The sequence below is a fragment of the Somniosus microcephalus genome, chromosome 1 (assembly GCF_052327205.1).
Source record: "Somniosus microcephalus isolate GS21.2 chromosome 1, FLI_Smic_1.0, whole genome shotgun sequence".
Lineage (NCBI taxonomy): Eukaryota > Metazoa > Chordata > Chondrichthyes > Squaliformes > Somniosidae > Somniosus > Somniosus microcephalus.
In genome coordinates this window covers 162,352,222-162,373,551 of record NC_140987.1, presented here as the reverse complement: position 1 = coordinate 162,373,551, position 21,330 = coordinate 162,352,222, and the positions used below count along the sequence as shown (strand labels likewise).

At 43.4% G+C, this 21,330-nt stretch overlaps 1 protein-coding gene across 6 annotated transcripts in view; it reads left to right on the top strand.

Moving 5' to 3' along the window:
- commd10 (COMM domain containing 10) overlaps nt 1-21,330 on the top strand; it is a 119,378-nt gene that overhangs the window by 7,830 nt on the left and 90,218 nt on the right. For all 6 annotated transcript variants that reach the window (XR_015078233.1, XR_015078234.1, XM_085987050.1 and 3 more), the window contains exons 2-5: nt 4,462-4,552; nt 6,191-6,301; nt 15,099-15,254; nt 16,617-16,727. Coding sequence is in view for 4 of the 6 variants with exons in the window: in XM_085987050.1 (XP_085843176.1) it covers nt 4,462-4,552; nt 6,191-6,301; nt 15,099-15,254; nt 16,617-16,727 (469 nt within the window). In the remaining 2 variants the exon portion in view is untranslated. The remainder of the gene's footprint in view (nt 1-4,461; nt 4,553-6,190; nt 6,302-15,098; nt 15,255-16,616; nt 16,728-21,330) is intronic.

The window sequence follows — 21,330 nt, the reverse complement described above, 5'->3', positions numbered from 1 at the left end:
TTGATGGTAATGGTAGTGAGGGATATGCCGGGCCATGTAGTTACAGATTTTGATGGAATACAATTCTACTGCTGCTGATGGCCCACAGCACCTCATGGATGCCCAGTTTTGAGCTGCTAGATCTGTTCTGAATCTATCCCATTTAGCACAGTGGTAGTGCCACACAACACGATGTCCTCAGTGTGAAGACGAGACTTCGTCTCCACAATGACACTGCGGTGGTCACTGCTACCAATACTGTCATGGACAGATGCATCTGCGACAGGTTGGTGAGGACGAGTTCAAGTAGGTTTTTCCTTCATGTTGGTTCTCTTACCACCTGTCGCAGGCCCAGACTGGCAGCTTCAGGAGTTGGCCAGCTCGGTCAGTAGTGATGCTACCGAACCACTCTTGGTGAAGGACATTGAACTCCCCCACCCAGAGTATATTCTGTGCCCTTGCTACTCTCAGTGCCTCTTCCAAGTGGTGTTCAACATGGAGGAGTACTGATTTATCATCTGAGGGAGGGCGGTAATCAGCAGGAGGTTTCCTTGCCCACGCTTGACCTGAAGCAATGGGGTCCGGAGTCAATGTTGAGGACTCCCAGGGCCACTCCTTCCCAACTGTATACCACTGTGCCGCCACCCATGGGGATGGCGGCGTCTGGGATGTTGTCAGAAAGGCATGATTCTGTAAGTATGACTATGTCAGGCTGTTGCTGCCCAATTTTGACATCCCCCGATGTTGGTGAGGAGGACTTTGCAGGATCGACTGGGCTGGGTGTACCGTTGTCGTGTCCGTAGCCGGTGCCGGGTGGTCTATCCGGTTTTATTCTTCTTGTTTTTTACCGTAGTGGTCTTTTACAACTGAGTAGCTTGCTAGGCCATTTCAGCAGGCATTTAAGATTCAACCACATTGCTGTAGGTCTGGAGTAACATTTAGGCCAGTCCGGGTAAGGGTGGCAGATTTCCTTCCCTAAATGACATTAGTGATGGGTTTTTATGACAATCCGATAGTTTAATGCTAGCTTTTTATTCCAGATTTAATTAATTAACTGAATTGAAATTCCCCAGCTGCCATGGTGGGATTTGAATTCAAGTCTCCAGATCATTAGTCCGGTCTGGATTACTAGTCCAGTAACATAACCATTATGCTACCGTTCTATGTTGGGGCACAGATTGCTGGACTGCTCTGAGATCCTGCAAGCTCCTTTCCACACTCGTAAACCCAGCCATGATGGCATCAGTCTGCGCTTGTGCGGCAGTAACCTGAGACTGCATGAGAGCAGTCTGAGCTTCCACCGCACCACTCGTACGTTGGATCGCTTCTGTTTGTGCTGCAATGGAAGCTGCAATATCGCCCATCACACCCAGCATCAAGGTTGGGTCCACAGTGTCCTACTGGAGTTGCCCATTTTTTCCATCCTGGAAATCATGGGCTTGAAGCTTCGCGCAAAGGCTCGTGTTGGAGCCGGAGTCCTCCATGCTCCTTGACGCTGACGAGGCTCTTTGGCAGGCTTGCCATTGCACCAAGCATTTGTGTGCGCATGCCCATTACCCTTCTTCTGTAAGCCATCCCATTGATGTCCTCATCTGAGTCCTGTGCAGCAGAACTCTGGTGAACTCGCCCTCTGGGGAGCTGGGACCTGAGCTACCCTTTTCCCCTGCCCTGGCTGCAGCCAACTCGTGCCCAGTGACTCACCACATACAGATCCTGCCTCTGTACTACCCTCTAAAGTATGCACAGTGCCATTTTCTGAGCTGGTGCCTGGGAGTATCAGATCGAGTGATGGTGCCTCTTCTCCTTCACTCTCCTCCTCCACAACGTTGGGGACAGACTGGGCTTGTGGCAGTTCTTAGGTATCTGAAAGGCGCAAGGGCCGGGTTGTGGCGAGGGGAGGGGGAAAAGCAAGATGTGCATTGTTGCACCATTAGCATCTTGTAAGTGAGAAGAGATTGTGGGATGAGGGGGAAGTGGGATGTGAGAAGAAGGATTAGGTATGAGCATACCATCATCAGCATTGCTTTCAACCTCGCCATTCACCACGGCCTCACTGACTGCCCTCCCATGATCTCCAGCACTGTCTCCTCCAGCTCAGTGAGGTTCTAAAGATGGGCTTCCCCTCCACCCGTCTGCTGCTGCTCACGTCTGTTGTGTGCCACCTTTGTATGCAAGAGAAAGGGAATTATGTTAGTGAGTGGTTTTAGGAATGAGGGAATACAGTTACGTGGATAGACTAAAGAAGCTGGGGTGGTTCTCCTTGGAGCAGAGAAGGTAAAGAGATTTGATAGAAGTGTTTAAAATCATGAAGCATTTAGATAGAGTAAATAAAGAGAAACTGTTTGCAATGGCTGATAATCAGAGGGCACAGATTTAAGGTGATTGGCAAAAGAACCAGAGGTGACATGAGGGAAAAACCTTTTACGCAATGAGTGGTTAGGATTTAGAATGCACTGCCTGTTGAGAGTCAGCACAAATTTTGCATGCTGCCTGCACCACTTTGAACAGGCGTGAGCAGATCGCAGAGGTAGGTGGGTGGGGGGTGGGGTGAAAAGAAGTGGTGGAGAGGTAGAGCTGGGCGTTGTCAATGTTTATGTGGAAGTGGACTCCACGTCTGGGGAAGATGCCATTAAGAGCCAGCATGTAGAGGAGTAGGCGGTGAAGGGCAGATCCTTGGAGGTCTCCGAATATAACGATGTAGGTGCAGGATGAGGAGACAGTGCTGGAGATACTCTGGCTACAATTGGGGAGATACAAGTGGCACCAAGCGAGGGCCTTCTCATTGAACTGGACAACGAAAGAGAGGCATTGGAGGAGGATGGTGTGCATGACTGTCTAAGGCTGCCGAGAGGACGAGGCGAGATAATGTACCATGATCATAATCACAGAGGATGTCAGTTGTGACTTCGGGTAGGGCCGTTTAGGTGTTGTATAGTACTTGATAGATGAACAAATAAAACAATAAATGGAAACCTATGCAGACAAGTTGTCAAAATATTGGCTACTGATGTTATAAGTCAAAATGCGAATCAGTATTTTCACGTAAACCGCTATTGTCACAATGAAATTTAAGCAATGAAAATTCACGTGAATGAAATCTAATAGGAAGAAAACAAAGTACAGGTAGACTATCCTTTATCCGAACTTCCGAAAACCTCTAAAAACCGAAAGTTTTTTCGTTCAGCGTAAGTCGTGCGCACGACGCCGACCCCCACCCCCGACCCCCTGCCGACCCCCACCCCCAACCCCTACCCCCGACAAATTTCCCAGTCTTATAAAATACCTTCTGAAATCCGAAATTTTCCGAAAACCGAAACACGGCTGGTCCCGAGGTTTTCGGATAAAGGATAGTCTACCTATATCATCTTTTTGATGTGTCTGAAAGAGCTCTTGTTAATTACCCCATGGTGTGGGATGTGAGATGCTACCCAGTTTGATGAGCATCCAGTCTGACACTCTTTTAATCAGAAAAGCTGAAAGGAGTGGTATGACATAAGTTTGTAAACTTCTTTTTAATAAAGTGAATTAAATTCCTTGGTAGTGTTGGATACAGTGACAGATACTGTAGTATTATTGTATCTCTCCTTTTACAACTGTCAAAGAATTTAGGGAGTAAGATTAAATTCTTGGACTGCAGATCCCAGGCTCGCTTATTTTTAGTTACTGAACCTCAAGTTAGATTAATTGAGTACCCCTGAAGCAAACTGTTTCAGTATGATTTGGATAGATGTTCACTGCTACTTTTTTTAAACTTCCATTTATATACTGTAGCATCTTATGTCCTCGGGATGTTCCAAGTGCTTCACAGCCAATGACTCACTTTTTGAATTGTAGTCACTATTATGTAAACAAACACAACAGCTAACCTTGCACACCGGAAGGTCCACAAACTGCAAATGAATAGCCAGATACTGGAAATAACAACAGAAATTGCTGGAAAAACTCAACAGGTCAGGCAACATCCGTGGAGAGAAATTTGAGTTGACGTTTCGGGTCGAAACCCTTCTTCGAACTATTTTCTTTTCTTTCCAGTTTTGAAGGCAGGGCTGCGATCGAACAAAAGAAGTGAAAGAGACAATAAGTATTGGTTGAGGGAGAAATGTTGGGCAGGACACTGGGAGAATTCGCTGCTCTTTAAATATTGCTATCGGGGAAGATCTGTTACACCCAGATCCCAGGCTCACTTATAATTTTAGTTACTGGGCCTCAAGTTAGATTAATTGAGTACCCCTGAAGCACACTGTTTCAGTATGATTTGGATAAATGTTCACTGAGCAGGCAGCTGAGACTTCAGTTTAATGGGTTATTGAAAGATGGCATCTTTGGAAATGCAGTACCCCCTCAAACTGTACCTTTGACAGTACAGCATTTCCTTAATACTGAACCAAACTCTGAGCCTGGATTTGATGCTGAAGCCTGCCTTTTAAAATTATACAGACTCTGAATAAAGTTACTCATCTGATTCATTTTCTCTTTGAACAGCATAAAGCAAGCTGTAGTGTTGATCAATGGAATTGACACCGGTAAATTTCCACGGCTGCTGTCTCGCATTCTTCAGAAGCTTCACTTGAAGGTACTTGATGGAAAACATAGTAGTCATGTTTATTTTACATATAATAATAACAGGCTATTTAAATGAGGCAACTAAATTATATTGCAGTCATGAATTTTAATGTCATGTTTTGAGAAATATTGGATCTCTTTACAAATGGGTTACTTTTGTGTGCTGCCTATTTAAATTTAGAAAGCATGCATTAATCCCACCCGGCACAATGGATGATTTTGTGTAAACTCCCCAGCTTTGTGCGTGTGGAACCGATCTGTCCTTTTTCTCCATTGCTAGTTGGAGCTGTGGCTTCATGTGTAAAACCCAACATTCCCACTGCTAGTGAATTTAAATAGTTCATTAAACCAGCTTTATTTTTCTATGTATATTGATCTGCAAATAAGGTGCCAAGGGGGAAAAATTTGCTTGCTTTGCTCCTCCCTTTAGCACCCTAAGAGGGCGATAACGGGGCGCAAAGCAATTAGCGCCTGGGCGCGGCACCGCCCATGCCTCCCGCAAAATTCAGCGGGAGGTTAGCGGCGGCGGTAACCGGTAGCGCCCCGCGGTGCTGCGCCAGCGGCGATGACGCAGCGCCCCGGCCGCAATGTTCGGGAGTGCCCCCTAACTTACCACCGGACGCTATGTCTGACGGGGTCAGGGGGGCCTACCTGTGGCCGGGGAGGCACAATTTAAAGGCGAGGTGCAGGGCGGCCATTTTTGTTGCTGGCCGCCTGCCTGCGCTCCTGTCCCCGGCCTCCTGAACCACCTCCCCCGTGGAGTGCTGGCTGCGCTCCAAGAGCCCGGCACTTCTCTTGCGTGCCGGGCTCTTTTTCCGGTACTCCCTATCCCCGGGGGCCCAGCTGGGCTCCGGGTCGTGCTGCACAAGGTCCCTCCCCTTTTAAGAAGGGGAGGAAGACCTACAGTACCGTGACACGTAGCGCCACGCTATTCAATCGCAGCGCCCCAAGAGGGATGCCGGGTGCTTCCAGTAGCGCCCTGCTTCCCTCTTGGGGCGCTACCACTCAATTTCCATCGCGGTGTCGCTAATTTTTCCAGGACGCTAAAAGTAGTGCTCTGGCGAAGTTAGCCTTTGGGGCGCTACTCAATTTTTAGCCCCAAGTCTATAATAAAAACAAAATGCTGGAAGCACTCAGCAGGTCAGGCAGCATCTGTGAAGAGAGAAACAGTTAACGTTTCAGGTCGATGACCTTGTATCAGAACTCTATAGTTACATTCTAAACTGCCCAACCTTTAACTTTAACTTGTAGATTTCAATTTATTTGGCATTGCATTTTTCATCAGTATATACATGGGGTTTCTTTTTTCATAATTAAATTGTTTATTTTACACTTGTAATTCAACTAATAATTAAAATAAATGTAAATGTACACTGAACTGGTCTGGTCTCAAATTGGCAATTCACATCAAAGAACCTCTAAACTGTCAGTCTGTTAAAATTAAACCTTGTTTACAACCTTATTTTGGTTTGGGTGGAAGAAGTTAACTTTATAAGAGCAATCTTGGAATGTAATGAGCTACCCTCAAAGCTAACTGTTTTTACAATTACTGGTATGTTAAAACTCCTTTCTTAGTTGTCTTTCTACAGTGCTGATTAGAAACTCTTGCATTGGTCATTGGTACAGTACTAATCAATTACTATTTTAGGATGAACATTCATTTAATGAAGAAGAGAAAGAAAAACTTCAAGCAGCACTTTCTCTGGAAAAACAAGATCTCCGCTTGGTGCTTGAAACTGTATCTTTTATCCTGGAGCAGGTAAAATAATGGGAAATCACATTACATAATATTTGGACTCGGTAATGTTCCTTTTTTGAATTAATATCTTTCAAATACTTAGCAAAAGTGTTGCACTGAGCAGTATGGCATTTTACAAAAGTTGTGGAATGATAGTAAAAGTTCTTGAGGTTTGACAAGCGAAAGCTAACTAATTTACTTAGATATATTGCGTGACTAAAATGGTGGAGTTTGGTTTGTGTGAATTGTCAGCATACATTAAAGTGGTTAGTGACAATGTTGGGCGTCTAAAATTCCCTAGCATAGGACAGTAACATTCCAGACAGTTTTCTGAAAAGTGGTCAGAGAATTGCCTTACAATTAATGATTTCTTGTAAAGTTTGAGTTTAACTATCAACAACCAACAACTTTCTTCCATATTTTTCTCCCAGTGCCACATGCAAGTGAGTATAGGAGCAATAAGATAAGGCAGGTTAATGCACGGTTGGAAAAATGGTGCAGGAGGGAGGGCTTCATATACCTGGGGCAGGAAGTACCTGTACAAGATGGACAGGTTCCACCTCAACAGGGCTGCGACCAATGTCCTTGCGGGGAGGTTAACTAGTGCTGTGGTGGAGGGTTTAAACTAATTTAGCAGGGGGAGAGGTGCCAGCATGAAGCATTGGGGAGGAGCAACAAACAGGGAAAGGCAAACAGCATTAGAAAAAGAGTATTTCAGAAATGAGAGGGATCGGACACTGGGGAAATGCAAGGCAGGCTAGGATGGGTTTGGAGTACATGTGCATAAATGAACAGAATGTGGTAAATAAGGTTGGTGAACTGTGACGTAAGAAAACTACTAGGCACTTGGTCTGAGTATTAAACAAGGCTTTAATCAACTGTTTTTCAACTTGGAGATCTAGTTGTGTCCTTCACTAGTTCCTGTTAAAGAATGTCCTGAGCAAGCTGGGCCCATGCCTGAGTATTTATACTCTCCCTGGACAGCGCCACCAGCAGGCTGCCCAGTATTATTTCATAAGTCTTTCCGCATGAATGACAAGATTCATGTCAAACTGTAAGCACAAATTACCACATGGGATTATGGTGTAGTGGCAATAACGGAGACCTGGCTCAAACGAGGAGGAATGGGCACTTGATATTCCTGGCTGCAGGGTATTCAGAAAAGATATGGAAGGAAAAAAAGGCAGGGGCAGTATTGAGCAAAGATACTGTTACAGCACTGGAAAGGGATGATGTACTTCAAAGACAGAATCTCTTTGGTTAGAATTAAGGAACCGTAGAGGAGCTATTACGCTGCTGGGTGTATACTATAGGCCACCAAGTAGTAGGAAGGACGTAGAGAGCAAACTTGCAGACAGATTTCAAAAGACACAAGAACTATAGAGTTGTGATAATGGGGGACTTCAATTATCCTAATATGGACTGGGAAAATAACAGTGTTAAGAGCAAAGAGGAGGAGGAATTCCTGAAATGCGTACAAGAGAACGCTTGATCAGTATGTTTCCAGCCCAATGAGGAAGGAAGCATTGCTGGATCTAGTTCTGGGGAATGAAGTGGGGCAAGTGGAGCATGTTTCAGTGGGGGAGCATTTGGGAAACACTGATCACTATCATTAGGCTTAGAGTGGTTATGGAAAAGAACGAGGAACAATCAAATGTGAAAATACTCAACTGGAGGAGGACTAATTTCAATGAGTTGAAAGCAGATCTGGCACAGGTGTTTTGGAATCAAAGATTAACAGATAAAACTGTAAATGAGCAATGGGAGGCCTTCAAAGAAAGGATAGTTTGGGTACAGACTTCTCACGAGGAGGAAAGGAAGAGCATCCACAGCTAGAGCTCCCTGGATAACTAAAGATATAGAGATTAAAATGAAACTAAAAAGGGAGGCTTATGATGAATGCTAGGCTCACAATACAGTAGAGAACCAAGCTGAAGACAGAAAGAATAGAGGAGAACTGAAAAAGGAATGAGAGGCAAAGAGTGTATAAGAATAGATTAGCAGGTAACATAAAATGGAACCCAAAAGTCTTTTATAAACATGTAGGGTGGGGCTGATTTAGGGACCAAAAAAGAGATCTTGTGGAGGTAGAGGGCATGGCTGAGCTACTTATTAAGTACATTACATCTGTCGTCTTCATTAAAGAGGATGCTGCCAATGTCACAGTAAAGGAGGAGGTAGTAGAGAAATTGGATAGGATAAAAATAGATAAAGAGGAGGTACTTAAAAAGTTGGCTGCGCTCAAAGTAGAAAAGTCACCTAGTCCAGATAGGATGCATCCTAGTCTGCTGAGGGAAGTAAGGGTAGAGATAGCAGAGGCTCTGGCCACAATCTTCTAATTCTCATAGATATAGGAACAGCGCCAGAGGACTGGATGTTTGCATATGTTATACCCCTTTTAAACAAAGGGGAGAGGGATAAACCCGGTAACTGCATGCCAGTCAGCCTAACGTCGGTGGTGGGGGAACTTCGAGACAATAATCAGAGACAAAGTTAATTGGCACTTGGGAAAACGTGTTAATAAATGACAGCCAGCACAGATTTGGTGATGGTAAATCGTGTTTGACTAAATTGATTGAGTTCTTTGAAGTAACAGAGAGGGTTGATGTGTATATGGACTTTCAAAGGCTGTTTGATAAAAGTACCACATGATAGACTTGTTAGCAAAATTGAAGCATATAGGATTAAAGGGGCAGTGACAGAATGGATACAAAATGGGCTAAGGGTAGGGTTGCAAAATTCTGGGAATTTTTAAAAGAGGAAACTTTCCATGGGAATTTTTGGGAATTTATGGGAATTTTGAGTTTTTTTGCACACTGATGGTTTTTGTCTCTGACCCTTATATTATCTTTGTCGTCAAAATAGACATACTGTTCCATACAAATAAAAACAGGCTTTCAAAACTTTATTTAGGTTATAATTTTGAACTTTATTGAACCCCCACAAAAAAGACCCATCTAAAATAAAATAAAAAGAGCGTCAGCTTATTTAGCCTGTAATTTGTCCTTATTTTGTCCCTTTGAGTCTTCTGAATCTTCTGCTCCTCCTGATTCTCTGGCTCTGACGTGTCCATTTCCTCCTCTGTGTCAGTGTCTAGCTGTGTGGTGGACACTTCTGTATCTGGCTCAATAAGTTGTAGGTTCGCCCGGATAGCCACCAGTTTCTCCACTCTCTTGTTAGTCAGCCTGTTGCGCACCTTTGTATGCGTATTCCCAAAAAGTGACCAGTTTCGTTCAGAGGCCGCTGATGAAGGTGGGATTTGGAGTATCACTGTGCATCTGAGGCCCTGTCACCTATTGCATCGAAGTCCCTTCCACCAGGTATGTGCACTGATATGCTTGCATGATTCCCATATCCCATCCCCATTCCAAAGACCTTGCTTGGTAGAGAACTTTGCCAGACTTCCCAGAACTTTGCCCACATCCAGATTGAGATGGTGTGAGAGGGTAGAAATCACACTAAGCGCTGTTGATCTGTTCTCCAGAAAGTATTGGTCTCCCAACATGCTTTGGGTCCAGCATGTATGCTGCAGCATGAATCGGCTTGACACAAAATTCTTGACGCGTCTGTATGAATTGAACAATTGCCTTCTCCTCTGCTTTGAGCAGCAGGGATGTGGGTAGGGCAATGCTGATTTGTTCTTTTAAATCAGTAAAAAGCCTGAGAACATCTGACAAGACAGCGTCATCTCCTTCAATCTGAGCAATTGCAGATGCTACTGGTGAGAGTAGTTTAAGGCTGCTAACCACTCTCCCAAAACACATCATCCAGCAGTATTTTCTTGATGGTGGTTTCCATATCCCCAGACTGGGATATTGCCATTTCTTGCAGCGACTCCTTACCCTCCAGAAGGCTGTTGTACATTATGACAACACCACCCCATCTAGTGTTGTTGGGCAGCTTCAGTGTGGTGTTCTTGCTCTTTGTCATTTGCTTGGAGTTGTAGGTTGCTGCAACTACCTGTTTTCCCCTGACATACTTAACAACTTGCTTGGCTCTCTTGTACAGTGCTTCCATGGTTCTCAAACCCATGATGTCCTTGAGGAGCAGGTTAAGCCCATGAGCTGCGCACCCAATAGACGTAATATGAGGGTAGGCCTCCTCCACTTGAGCCCAAGCAGCCTTCATATTCGCAGCATTGTCAGTAACTACTGCAAAAACCTTTTGTGATCCAAGATCGTTGATGACCGCTTTCAGCTCATCAGCAATGTATGTGCCTGTGTGTCTGTTGTCCTTCGTGTCTGTGCTCTTCGTTATCGTTATCGCTATCGTTTCTTTGAGCTTTCCTTGGACTCTGTTATACTCAGCCTCCAGCAAATAAGTAGACAAAGCATGTCTGGTGGGAGGACAGTATGCAGGGCGAATAACATTGAAAAATCTCTTCCAGTACACATTGGCTGTGAGCATGAGGGGTGAGCCTGTTGCATATACAGCTCGAGCAAGGCACTCATCTGCATTCTTCTGGCTATGGTTATCCATTGTATCAAAGAACCTTCCAAGTGGGCCAGGAGTTGCTGATGATAAGGAGCCTGATGCTGAATGAGAACCATCATCTTCTTGAATGGAAGCAGAGGAACTCTGGGCTGACTGCTGTGAGCTTTGAGTGAAGTTGTTGCATTTGGATAAATGCTGCTGCATCTTTGTGGCATCCTTTACATATGGCTTTCTACAGTGTTTGCGCATGTACACAGTCTTTCCATCTTTAATGCCTGGGGTAAAATGCTTCCACACATCCGACGGTAAATGTGGCATTGTTCTATGCAGAGAAATAAAGGGCATTCATCTCTGTGTCGAACTGCGGTCGATCAGCACGATTGCAACAGGGTGAGTACATTTTTGCTGATGCTCCATGTGATGGAAGCATGACCTGTACACACACGACGCTACATCACCAATAGTGTATTATTTTGTATATTTTAAATTGAAGGACAACAGAGTTCAACAAGTAACTGGTTTATCTGGTATAAAGTCTGATTTACTTACTGCATCATCACAACATCAGCAGAAAACAAAATGACTTCCCTCCGGACCCCTAACCTGGATCTTAAAAAAAAACTATAGCAGTCTTGCAGATGCCTGCAGGCCAATCACAATTCGATATGCAAATATTACAAATAGAGGGAGCTAATCGCTCATCCACTCACCCAACCAATCAGGACACATTTGTTCACAGTCACACGCAAAACTTGTAATTATTAAAACAAGCCAAGTAAGAAGATAAACATATATTGATTAAGAAATTCCTTAATAATTAAGATTCCATCTCTGTTAGTAATTTTAAGAGAGGACCTGTGGGGGGGAAAAAAAGAAAGAAATACAAAAAAAAACAATATTATGCTAACATGTGCTTTTTTGGGCAAAATTCCCAAGCTAAACTTCCCGTGGAAAATTTCCGGAAATTTACCGGAAACTTTCCACCCCTTTGCAACCCTAGCTAAGGGACAGAAAGCAGAAATTAGTGGTGAACGGCTGTTTTTCAGACTGGAGGGAAGTATACAGTGGTGCCCCCCAGAGGTCGGTATTGGAACCAGTGCTCTTTTGATGTATATTAATGACCTGGACTTGGGTATGCACAGCTTAATTTCAGTTTGCAGATGACACGAAACTCGGAAATGTAGTAAAGAGTGAGGAGGATAATAACAGACTGGTGAAATGGGCAGACACATGGCAGTTGCAATTTAATGCAGAGAAGTGTGAAGTGAGGAATTTTAGTAGGAAGAATGAGGAGAGGCAATATGAACTAAATGGTGCAATTTTGAAGGGGTGGAGGAACAGGGAGACCTGGGGGTGTACGTACACAAACTTTTGAAGGTAGCAGGACACATTGATAAGGTTATTGAAGCATAGGGAATCCTTGGCTTTATAAACAGTGGCATAGAGTATAAAAGAGGGAAAAGGTGCAGAGGAGATTTACTGGAATGGTACCAGGAATGCAGCACTTCCGTTATGTGGAGAAACTAGGGAAACTGGGGTTTTTCTCCTTTAGAGCAGAGAAGGTTAAAGGGACATTTAATAGAGGCGTTCAAAATCATGACAGGTTTTGATAGAATAAATAAGGAGAAACTGCTTCCAGTGGCAGAAGGATTGGTAACCAGAGGACACAGATTTAAGGTGATTGGTAAAAGAACAAAGGCGACATGAGAAATGTTTTTATGCAGCAAGTTATGATGTGAAATGCGCTGCCTGAAAGGGTGGTGGAAGCAGATTCAGTAATAACTTTCAAAAGAGAATTGGATAAATACTTGAACTGGGAATAATTTTCAGGGCTATGGGGAAAGAGCAGGGGTGTGGGGCTAATTGGAAAGCTCTTTCAAAGAGCCGGCACAGGCACGATGGGCCGAAAGACCTCCTGTGCTGTATCACTCTATGATTTCGATATTTGATTGGGGTTTGACACTCTAAACTTGTCACTTTCTGCAATCTGGCTGCTGGGAACACACAAATCACTCAAAATGCTTTCTGAATTTTTTTCTGAATAACTGAAATATCTATTGTCCTAAGGGTTTAAACAAAAAAGGTTTTACAAAAATGCACATTCACAGTAATATGAAATTGATCCATTGAATTTTCTTTAAGTGCTTTCATAAAAACTATTGCTTGAAGATGTCTCTCTCTCCCAAACGGTTAGGCTTGTAGTTGATATACTTGCTCAGACTCGGGCCTTTGTGTGAGCTGAATTAGGATTGTTCGTTCCGAGTAACTATGGTATTAATGCACTATGTTTCTTCAGCTTCCAGTGCTTTCTGGCCAGTAGTTAATCTTCAATAATTATGGAAATAAAAGAGGGCAGATTTCAAAAGCTTTATTCAGGTTTAATTTATGTTGAGCCTGTGTGTGAGGAATACAAGTTACACACCTGTTGTTGCTTTTGATTTGTTCTATAATTTTTAGAGAAATGCATTAAGATGAGAGACAGGGTGAGAGTCTTTGTTCATGCTGATGCTCAGTTTTCAAAAAATAAAAAACACAAGTTGAATTTTGAAGTGAATAATCTTCACCTGTGTTTTGATGGCAGAAAAGGCCAGCATATGTGTTGGCTTCAAAATTCAACTGGCATTTTTTTTTAAATTAAGATATTGGCATGGGAATGAGACTCACTCTGGTTAATGCACTTTACACAGTTTATGGGACACAAAACTTAAGCTGTAACAGGTGAATATTCAGTGCACTGTCATTTTTCATTGTTACTGTTCCATTTTCTTCTGCAGACACAACCCCTCTAGTTTATTATTTTAAAACATGCACGGCCTCACTATTTAAAAAGAAAACACTATATAAATTTTACCTTTAGTGTTTCTTCAAATAATTTTGAAAAGCTTTAGGACTGAAACTGCCAGAAACTAAAGAAAAAGTGCCATCAGTGCAGCTTACTGAACAGTGCCAATACATCCTGGGAATTGTCCCTGACCATGCTCAGACTACACAATCCAGATTCAGTTCACCGCATCACGGCTTGGGGCGGGGGGGAATATCAAATCCAAGCTCAGGCTTTTGGGAAACCTGAAGCCTTTATGTAAAAATGCATTAAACATAATTCAGTGGATAAATTTCATCATGTCAATGTGAAATATGTTTTTTTGTTTAGACTTGTATTTGGGATATTAGGAATTTTAGTTGCTGAGATAAAAAGGCAGATGAGAAAATATTTTGTCTGATTTGTGGGAACCCGGTGGCCGGATTGCATTGAAAGCTAAGTTTACATGGGGTGGGGGGGGCGGGGTGTGGGCGGTAAGAAACATTATAAATGCAGATATTTGAATTGATAATGAGAAAGTGGACACAAAAAGTGAGATTCAAAACTTGACAGCAGGAAGTCAAGTTGTTCCGGTCAGAAGTGTACACAGATGTAAGATTATAATATATAGGTATATGGTGTTTGATCACATACACTGAGTGCCCTAAAGCAGGGTTTCTCAACCTTTTACATCCGAGGCACCCCTCCCATGTTATAAACATTTTGTGGACCCCTGCAACACAACACAAGTATTTTTTCTGTAAAAATTAGTTATTAGTGATTAATAGCTCTATTACATCTTTTGTAAAGAAGAATTTATTAAGTCCTAAATTTACATAAGCAAAATACTGCGCATGCTGGAAATCTGAAATAAAAACGGGAAATGTTGGAAATACTCAGCAAATCAGGCAGCATCTGTGGAAGGAGAAACGGAGTTAACGTTTCAGTTCTGACGAAAGGTCATCGATCTGAAATGTTAACTCTGTTTTAGCCTAAATTTACACTATGTGCTCATTTGTTGTCCAAGGTTTGCTCCATCCCATCAACCATTTTCTAAACAGGAAATGAACCACGAGCCTCGGTACAGGCTCGTTTTGTGCACACTCGGTCAGACTGAACTGAAACTCCAGGTCCACGTCCTCCATTTCGGAAAAAGACCTTCCCTCTTACTTCAATACCAAACCTCAACAAGCCAGAAATTTCACCTCCCTTCAAAATCTAGATTTTTTTGGAGCCCAGAACCGGTTTTCAAGGTGCTGGGTAGAATTCCCTATAGAGCTGTTCCACAGTTTTGGGCAAGTCCTTGCTTTTTAATGTGTTGATACTTGGTGTGGATACATTTGCTACAATTAGCTATGTTGTCTAGACCTAGAGTTGATGTAACCATTTTGCTGGCTTCAGAGTGAAGGGGTAAATTGTGACAAGTGAAAAGTTGGAGCACCATCAATAAGTTAGAGAATCACATCTCTGCTTAAATAGAAAATCAAGAAAATGCAGCAATTTTACTTCTGTCTATTCAATGTATTTGCTAGGTTTTCAAATGTGTGTTTGAGTTTTCACTTTACTTCTGTCATTTCTTATCAGGCAGCCTATTATAACATGAAGCCTGCTGCTCTTCAACAACAATTAGAAAATATCCGCCTAAGTGAAGAGAAGGCTGAGGCCTTTGCCCAGGCCTGGACAAATATGGGCCAAGATATTGTTGAAAAATTGAGGCAAAATACTTTTGCTCCAAAAAAGGTAATACAAGTCAAGATGGTCAAAAATGAAATGAGGTTTCCTGTTTAAAAAGAAAGAACTTGCATTTATATATCACCTTATCATATGACACAGAAATATCCCTAAGCACTTCATGTACAATGAATTACTTTGAAGTGTAGTTACTGTTGTTTATCACCATAGAAGTGGCAGCCGCATATGGCATAGACATGAATGATCAGTTCATTTGTGTTTGGTAATGGGGGTGGGAAAAAATGGGTCACGACCCTGGGGAAATTACCTGCTATTTTTCAAATGGTGCTATATAACCTTTAATATTACGTGAACCACTAGAACATGTTGATGTGGCCTCAATTTAACATCTCATTTGAAATGTGGCAGCAGTCACTCAGTATTGTACTGGAGTGTCTAGATATTATCTTGGAATGGGGCTTAAATCCAGGACTACCTGAGTCAGAGATGAGAATACTGCCACCTGAGCCACACTAAAACCGAAATATCCACGACTTATTAAAACTTCTAGTTCTGACGAAAGGTCATCAACCTGAAATGTTAACTCTGTTTCTCTTGCCACAGATGCTGCCTGACCTCCTGAGCATTTCCAGCATTTTCTGTTTTTTTTTATTTCAGATTTCCAGCATCTGCAGTATTTTGCTTTTGTGAAAAGCTTCTAGTTCTTTGCTTTAAATGTTTATCCATCTACAAGCAGAAGCCTTGTGGTTTTCTCTTGGTGTTTTGGAATCCAATCATGAAAAGCCAGGAATTATAGTGAATACAGTATATTTGAATGGTTTACAGTAATTAAACTTATAATTTCAGCATTTCAAGTCATCTATTGTTCTGTTAAAGCATTTGAAAGATGCTTAAGAGGCTTAAATTAGAGTATTGGAACAGAGAAACAAATGCAAGTCCAAACGATAAGTGTGCTGCATTTATGAACATTTGACTATTTCTTACAAACATATATTGTAAATGAAGGCTTATTGGGGTGACATTGGTCTTCGACAATAGCGCAAAATAGGTGATAGCAAATCGACAGCCTGTTTTACACAACGCCCAATGTTCTTTTCCATTGACTTCAATATCACCCCCATTGTGTTTGTTAGAAATATAGATAACCTTAATTTGCTGATTGCCCCTAATACTGAAGAACACGTAACCCGCTCTTTGAAGTAAATTTATATACACAGCTACTGAATCTCCTATGGTGTTGCACATGGTGAGTCAAGACCAAGTGCTGTATTAAGTTAAGCAGGGTTAGAATGCAGAGGCAGGGAAACAGGCCAAGGTGGGAGAGGAGGCAGATACAAAAGTAGTATGAAAATTATTCCAATGTGTAACATCTATTCTGCATTAATATCTAAAATGTAATCATATTTACAGCTTGAAAAAATTGGGTGGTGCCTTAACCTTGAAATGGGCCAGTCAACGCAAGCCAAAATGAAGTCTCCTCATGCTATTCTTGAGCTTGGAGTCAACAGTGAAGACTCTGAGGTAAATGAAAGAGAAATATTATAAAGAGGAAAGCTGTCTTGTAATGCTAATTGGTATAGTTTATATTAGCCAGCTGCAACCATTCAGATGTATATCCCAGCATTGTGCATCCGGACCCAAAAATATTTTGTGATTAAATGACTTGAGCCAGTGCAGGTTTTTTTTTTTGTGTGTCTCTTTCCTCCTCCCCCTTTGTCCTTGACTCCTGCTCAGTTACACTTCTATGGGCATTGCTTACCTTCCCATACCTCCCTCAAGTAGTTCTCTTTCTTGCATGAGCCTAGGCATTAACTGTTGGCATGTTATTTAATTGAGATTGGTGCCGTGGAACTGCACCAGCATAAGTGACCGCTTTTCGGGAGAGGAAGGGAGGAAAATTATATATTTTTGGTAAAATAGCAATGGAAAGTAAGTTAGCTTATTTATATATGTCTTCTTGGGCAGTCCCTCGGAAACGAGGATGACTTGCTTCCACACTAAAAATGAGTTCTCGGGTGACTGATGAATCCAATGCGGGACATACAGTCTGACATGAATCAGTCATTCATGAAAGAAAGACTTATGAAATAATACTGAGTGGCTTACGGGTGGCGCTGTCCAGGGAGAGTATAAATACTCGGGCACAGGCCCAGCTTGCGCAGGACATTCTTTAACAGGAACTAGTGAAGGACACAACTAGACCTCCATGTTGTAAAACAGTTGATTAAAGCTTTGTTTAACACTTCGACCAAGTGCCTAGTAGTTTTCCTACGTCACAGTCTCTGTCACAGGTGGGGCAGACGATATTTGAAGGGGCGGGTGGATGGGGTGCTTGGGTTGACGTGCGCTCCTTCCGCTGTTTGCGCTTGGCTTCTGCTTGCTCCCGGCGAAGAGACTCGAAGTGTTCGGCACCTTCCCAGATGCTTCTCCTCCACTTTGTGCGGTCTTGGGCCAGGGATTCCCAGGTGTCGGTGGGGATGTTGCACTTTTTCAAGGAGGCTTTGAGGGTGTCCTTGAAGCGTTTCCTCTGCCCACCTGGGGTTCTCTTGCCGCGTCGGAGCTCCGAGTGGAGCGCTTGTTTTGGGAGTCTCGTATCGGACATGCGGACGATGTGGCCCATCCATTGGCGCTGATCGAGCGTGGTCAAAGCTTCAATGTTGGCCTGAGTGAGAACACTGACGTTGGTGCGCCTATCCTGCCAATGGATTTGCAGGATCTTGCGGCGGCAGCGTTGGTGGTACCTCTCCAGTGCTTTGAGGTGCCTGCTGTACATGGTCCATGTCTTTGAAGCATACAAGAGGGTAGGTATCATTACTGCTCTGTAGACCATGAGCTTGGTGCTGGGTTTGAGATCCTGGTCTGCAAACACTCTCTCCCTCAAGTGACCGAAGGCTGCAATGGCGCACTGAAGGCGGTGTTGGACTTCGTCATCGACGTCTGCCCTTGTTGACAGTAGGCTCCCGAGGTATGGAAAGTGGTCCATGTTGTCCAAGGCCTCGTCATGGATTTTGATTATCGGGGAGCAGTACTGTGTGACGGGGGCAGGTTGGTAGAGGACCTTTGTCTTACGATGTTTAGTGTAAGTCCCATGCTCTCGTACGCTTCGGTGAAGGTGTTGACGATGGTTTGGAGTTCGATCTCCGAGTGTGTGCAGACGCAAGCATCGTCTGCATACTGTAATTCGATGACAAAGGATGGGACGACCTTGGATCTGGACTGGAGGTGACGGAGGTTGAACAGTTTCCCGTTTGTTCTGTAGATTAGCTCCACTCCAGCGGGGAGCTTACTGAGGGTGAGCCCCCCATTATATATGTAATGGTTTATTTACAGGATAGTACCTTTCTCAGATATGATATCTTAGAATGGTCTGATGCTGATCTAAGGAAAAGTCATAGCATAGTGTGTTTATGAAAGATGTGGAACACGATCAGCACTGTCACTACTGGTCAGTAAAGGCTGAGATTGGAGGTGTATTACTAAAAGGAAATGGCAGGTTTTTTGCATTATTTTAGGTGTTCCATATCTATAGCAATTCCAGTCAGAACATTCTCTCCTTAAGAACAGAGTAGTGAAAAATCCCAACATTCAGTGGCATATTGAGGTTCAGATTTCTCTTCTGCCTCACCCGCCACCCCCCCCCCCCTCAAAATTGGCGTGAACAAAAAATACACAATCATTCTTCCAGCCTTTCAACTCTTAAAATCGATCACGGTTTTTGTAATCATGCCACAGATGGGGAACAGAAGCAATGGGGAGGCATTTTTTTTATTGATGTGTGGAAATTGTGCACTAATCTTCCATAAAATCCAGTCCCTCGCCACTGATTCCCTTTCACAGTCTCGGACAGAATCATAGAATAATACAGCACAGAAGGAGGCCATTCGGCCCATCGTGCCTGTGCTGGGTCTTTCAAAGAGCTATCCATTTAGTCCCACTACCCTGCTCTTTCCCCAAAATGCTGCAATTTTTCCACTTACAATTATTTATCCAATTCCCTTTTGCAAGTTATTGGATCTGCTTCCCACCACCTTTTCAGGCGCATTCCAGATCATCATAACGTGCTGCGTGTTTCCTCTGGTTCTTCCAATTACCTTAAATCTGTGTCCCCTGGTTACTGACCTTTCTGCCACTGGAAACAGTTTCTCCTCATTTACTTTGTCAAAACCCTTCATGATTTTGAACACCTCTATCAAATCTCCCCTTAACCTTCTCTGCTCTAAGGAGAACAGCTGCAGTTTCTCTAGTCTCTTCATGTAAATGAAGGCCTTCATCTCTGGTACCATTCCAGTAAATCTCCTTTGCACCCTCTCTAAGACCTTAACATCCTCCCCAAAGTGTTGTGCATAGAATTGGCCACAATGCTCCAGCTGGGGCCTAACCAGTGTTTTATAAAGGTTTAGCATAACTTCCTTGCTTTTGTACTCCATGCCTCTATTTATAAAGCCAAGGATTCCGTATGCCTTTTTAACAACCTTCTCAACTTCAAAGATTTGTGCCCTGCGCTTCCTGTAAAATTGTACCATTGCGTTTATATTCCTCATTCTTCCTCCCAAAATTAATTTTGTCTCCGATTATTGTCTCTAAATGTTTCCCCACCACAGATGTTGGGCTGAATGGCCTGTAGTTGCCGGGTTTATCCCCCTCCTTTTTTTGAACAGGGCTGTAACATTTGCAATCATCCAGAGCTATGGCACCACTCCAATATCTCAGGAAAATAGGAAGATTGTGGCCAGAGCCTCTGCAATTTCCACCCTTGCTTCTTTCAGCAACCTAGGATCCATCCCATCTGGACTGGTTTACTTTTCTACTTTGAGCGCAGCCAACCATTTAAGTACCTCTTTATCTATCTTTATCCTATCCGATTTCTCTACTACCTCCTCCTTTACTGTGACATTGGCAGCATCCTCTTCAGCTGCAAAGTACTCATTTAATACCTCAGCCATGCCCTCTGCCTCCACAAGAAGATCTTTTTGGTCCATAATTGGTTCCACCCTTCCTTTGACTACACTTCTACTACTTATATGTTTATAAAAGACATTTGGGTTTCCTTTTATTTTACCAACTAATTTATTCTCATACTCTCCCTTTGGCCGCGATTTCCCCTATCTTGGCAGGTCCTGACCTCGCTGCTGGCTCCAGCCCACTCTGTAGAATGATTTTACCCTGATTGGGTTGTTAAGCCCGCCCAGCACGTTTCCCCACCAATTGAAGGAAGCGGGTCTGATGATATCATTTGATGATGCGTCATCAGCCGGTTTCCTTTAAAGGGACCATGTGCAAATTTATTTTGATATTTGTACCGTCAGTGTTCTACAGCATTGAGGTGCTGCAAACACGGACAAGCACTCCACAGAGGTGCACGGCTGTACCCAGGCTCTCCCATGACTCCCTCCATATGTTTATAGAGGACGCCACAGCAGGCAGGGAGGTTCTCTTCCTTTTCCATGGGCGGAAGAGACCTCCCCAAGAGATCATCGCAGCCTGGTTGCACATTGCACAGGAGGACACAAGCAGGGACGTCGTCAGGAGGACCAGGCTGCAGTGGTGCAAACCTTTCAATTATGTCAGTAGATCACGAAACGTTATTGCAAAGCCACACTCAACCTCATCCTGCTGTGCCACTCATGACATCCCCATCACTCTGCCTTCCCTACCCTACTCCTGCACATCCTTACTCGCACCAACTTACCTTGCACCTCCACCCATCCCTCTCTATCTACATTATCACTTCCCCATCTCACTGGCCACCCCTCACACTCACCGTCATCCTAGTCCAGTCATACCAACTAACAACACACAAGGGTAGACTCTTGTGTGTTTTAGCCAATGTTCACATGAAGTTTCTGTTAATGTGGTGTCAAACATTGAAACTTTTATTTTCAACACTTTGTGTTCTTGGACAGATCTGTGTGCACCTTTGGAAGTGGCTTAGTGAGTTGCCGTGAATGATGAGACGTAACGGTACCCTCCGCAATGGTAATGTGTGAAAGGAATGGCTTGGGCATTGTAGGGATGCTTTATGGTGTTGGTGTGGTGCCAACGTGATGCATCATGTGACAGCCGGGGTGTACAGCGTCAAGTGAAGTAAATCTGGCTATGGTGAGGCCATCCCTGGTGTCCCGGG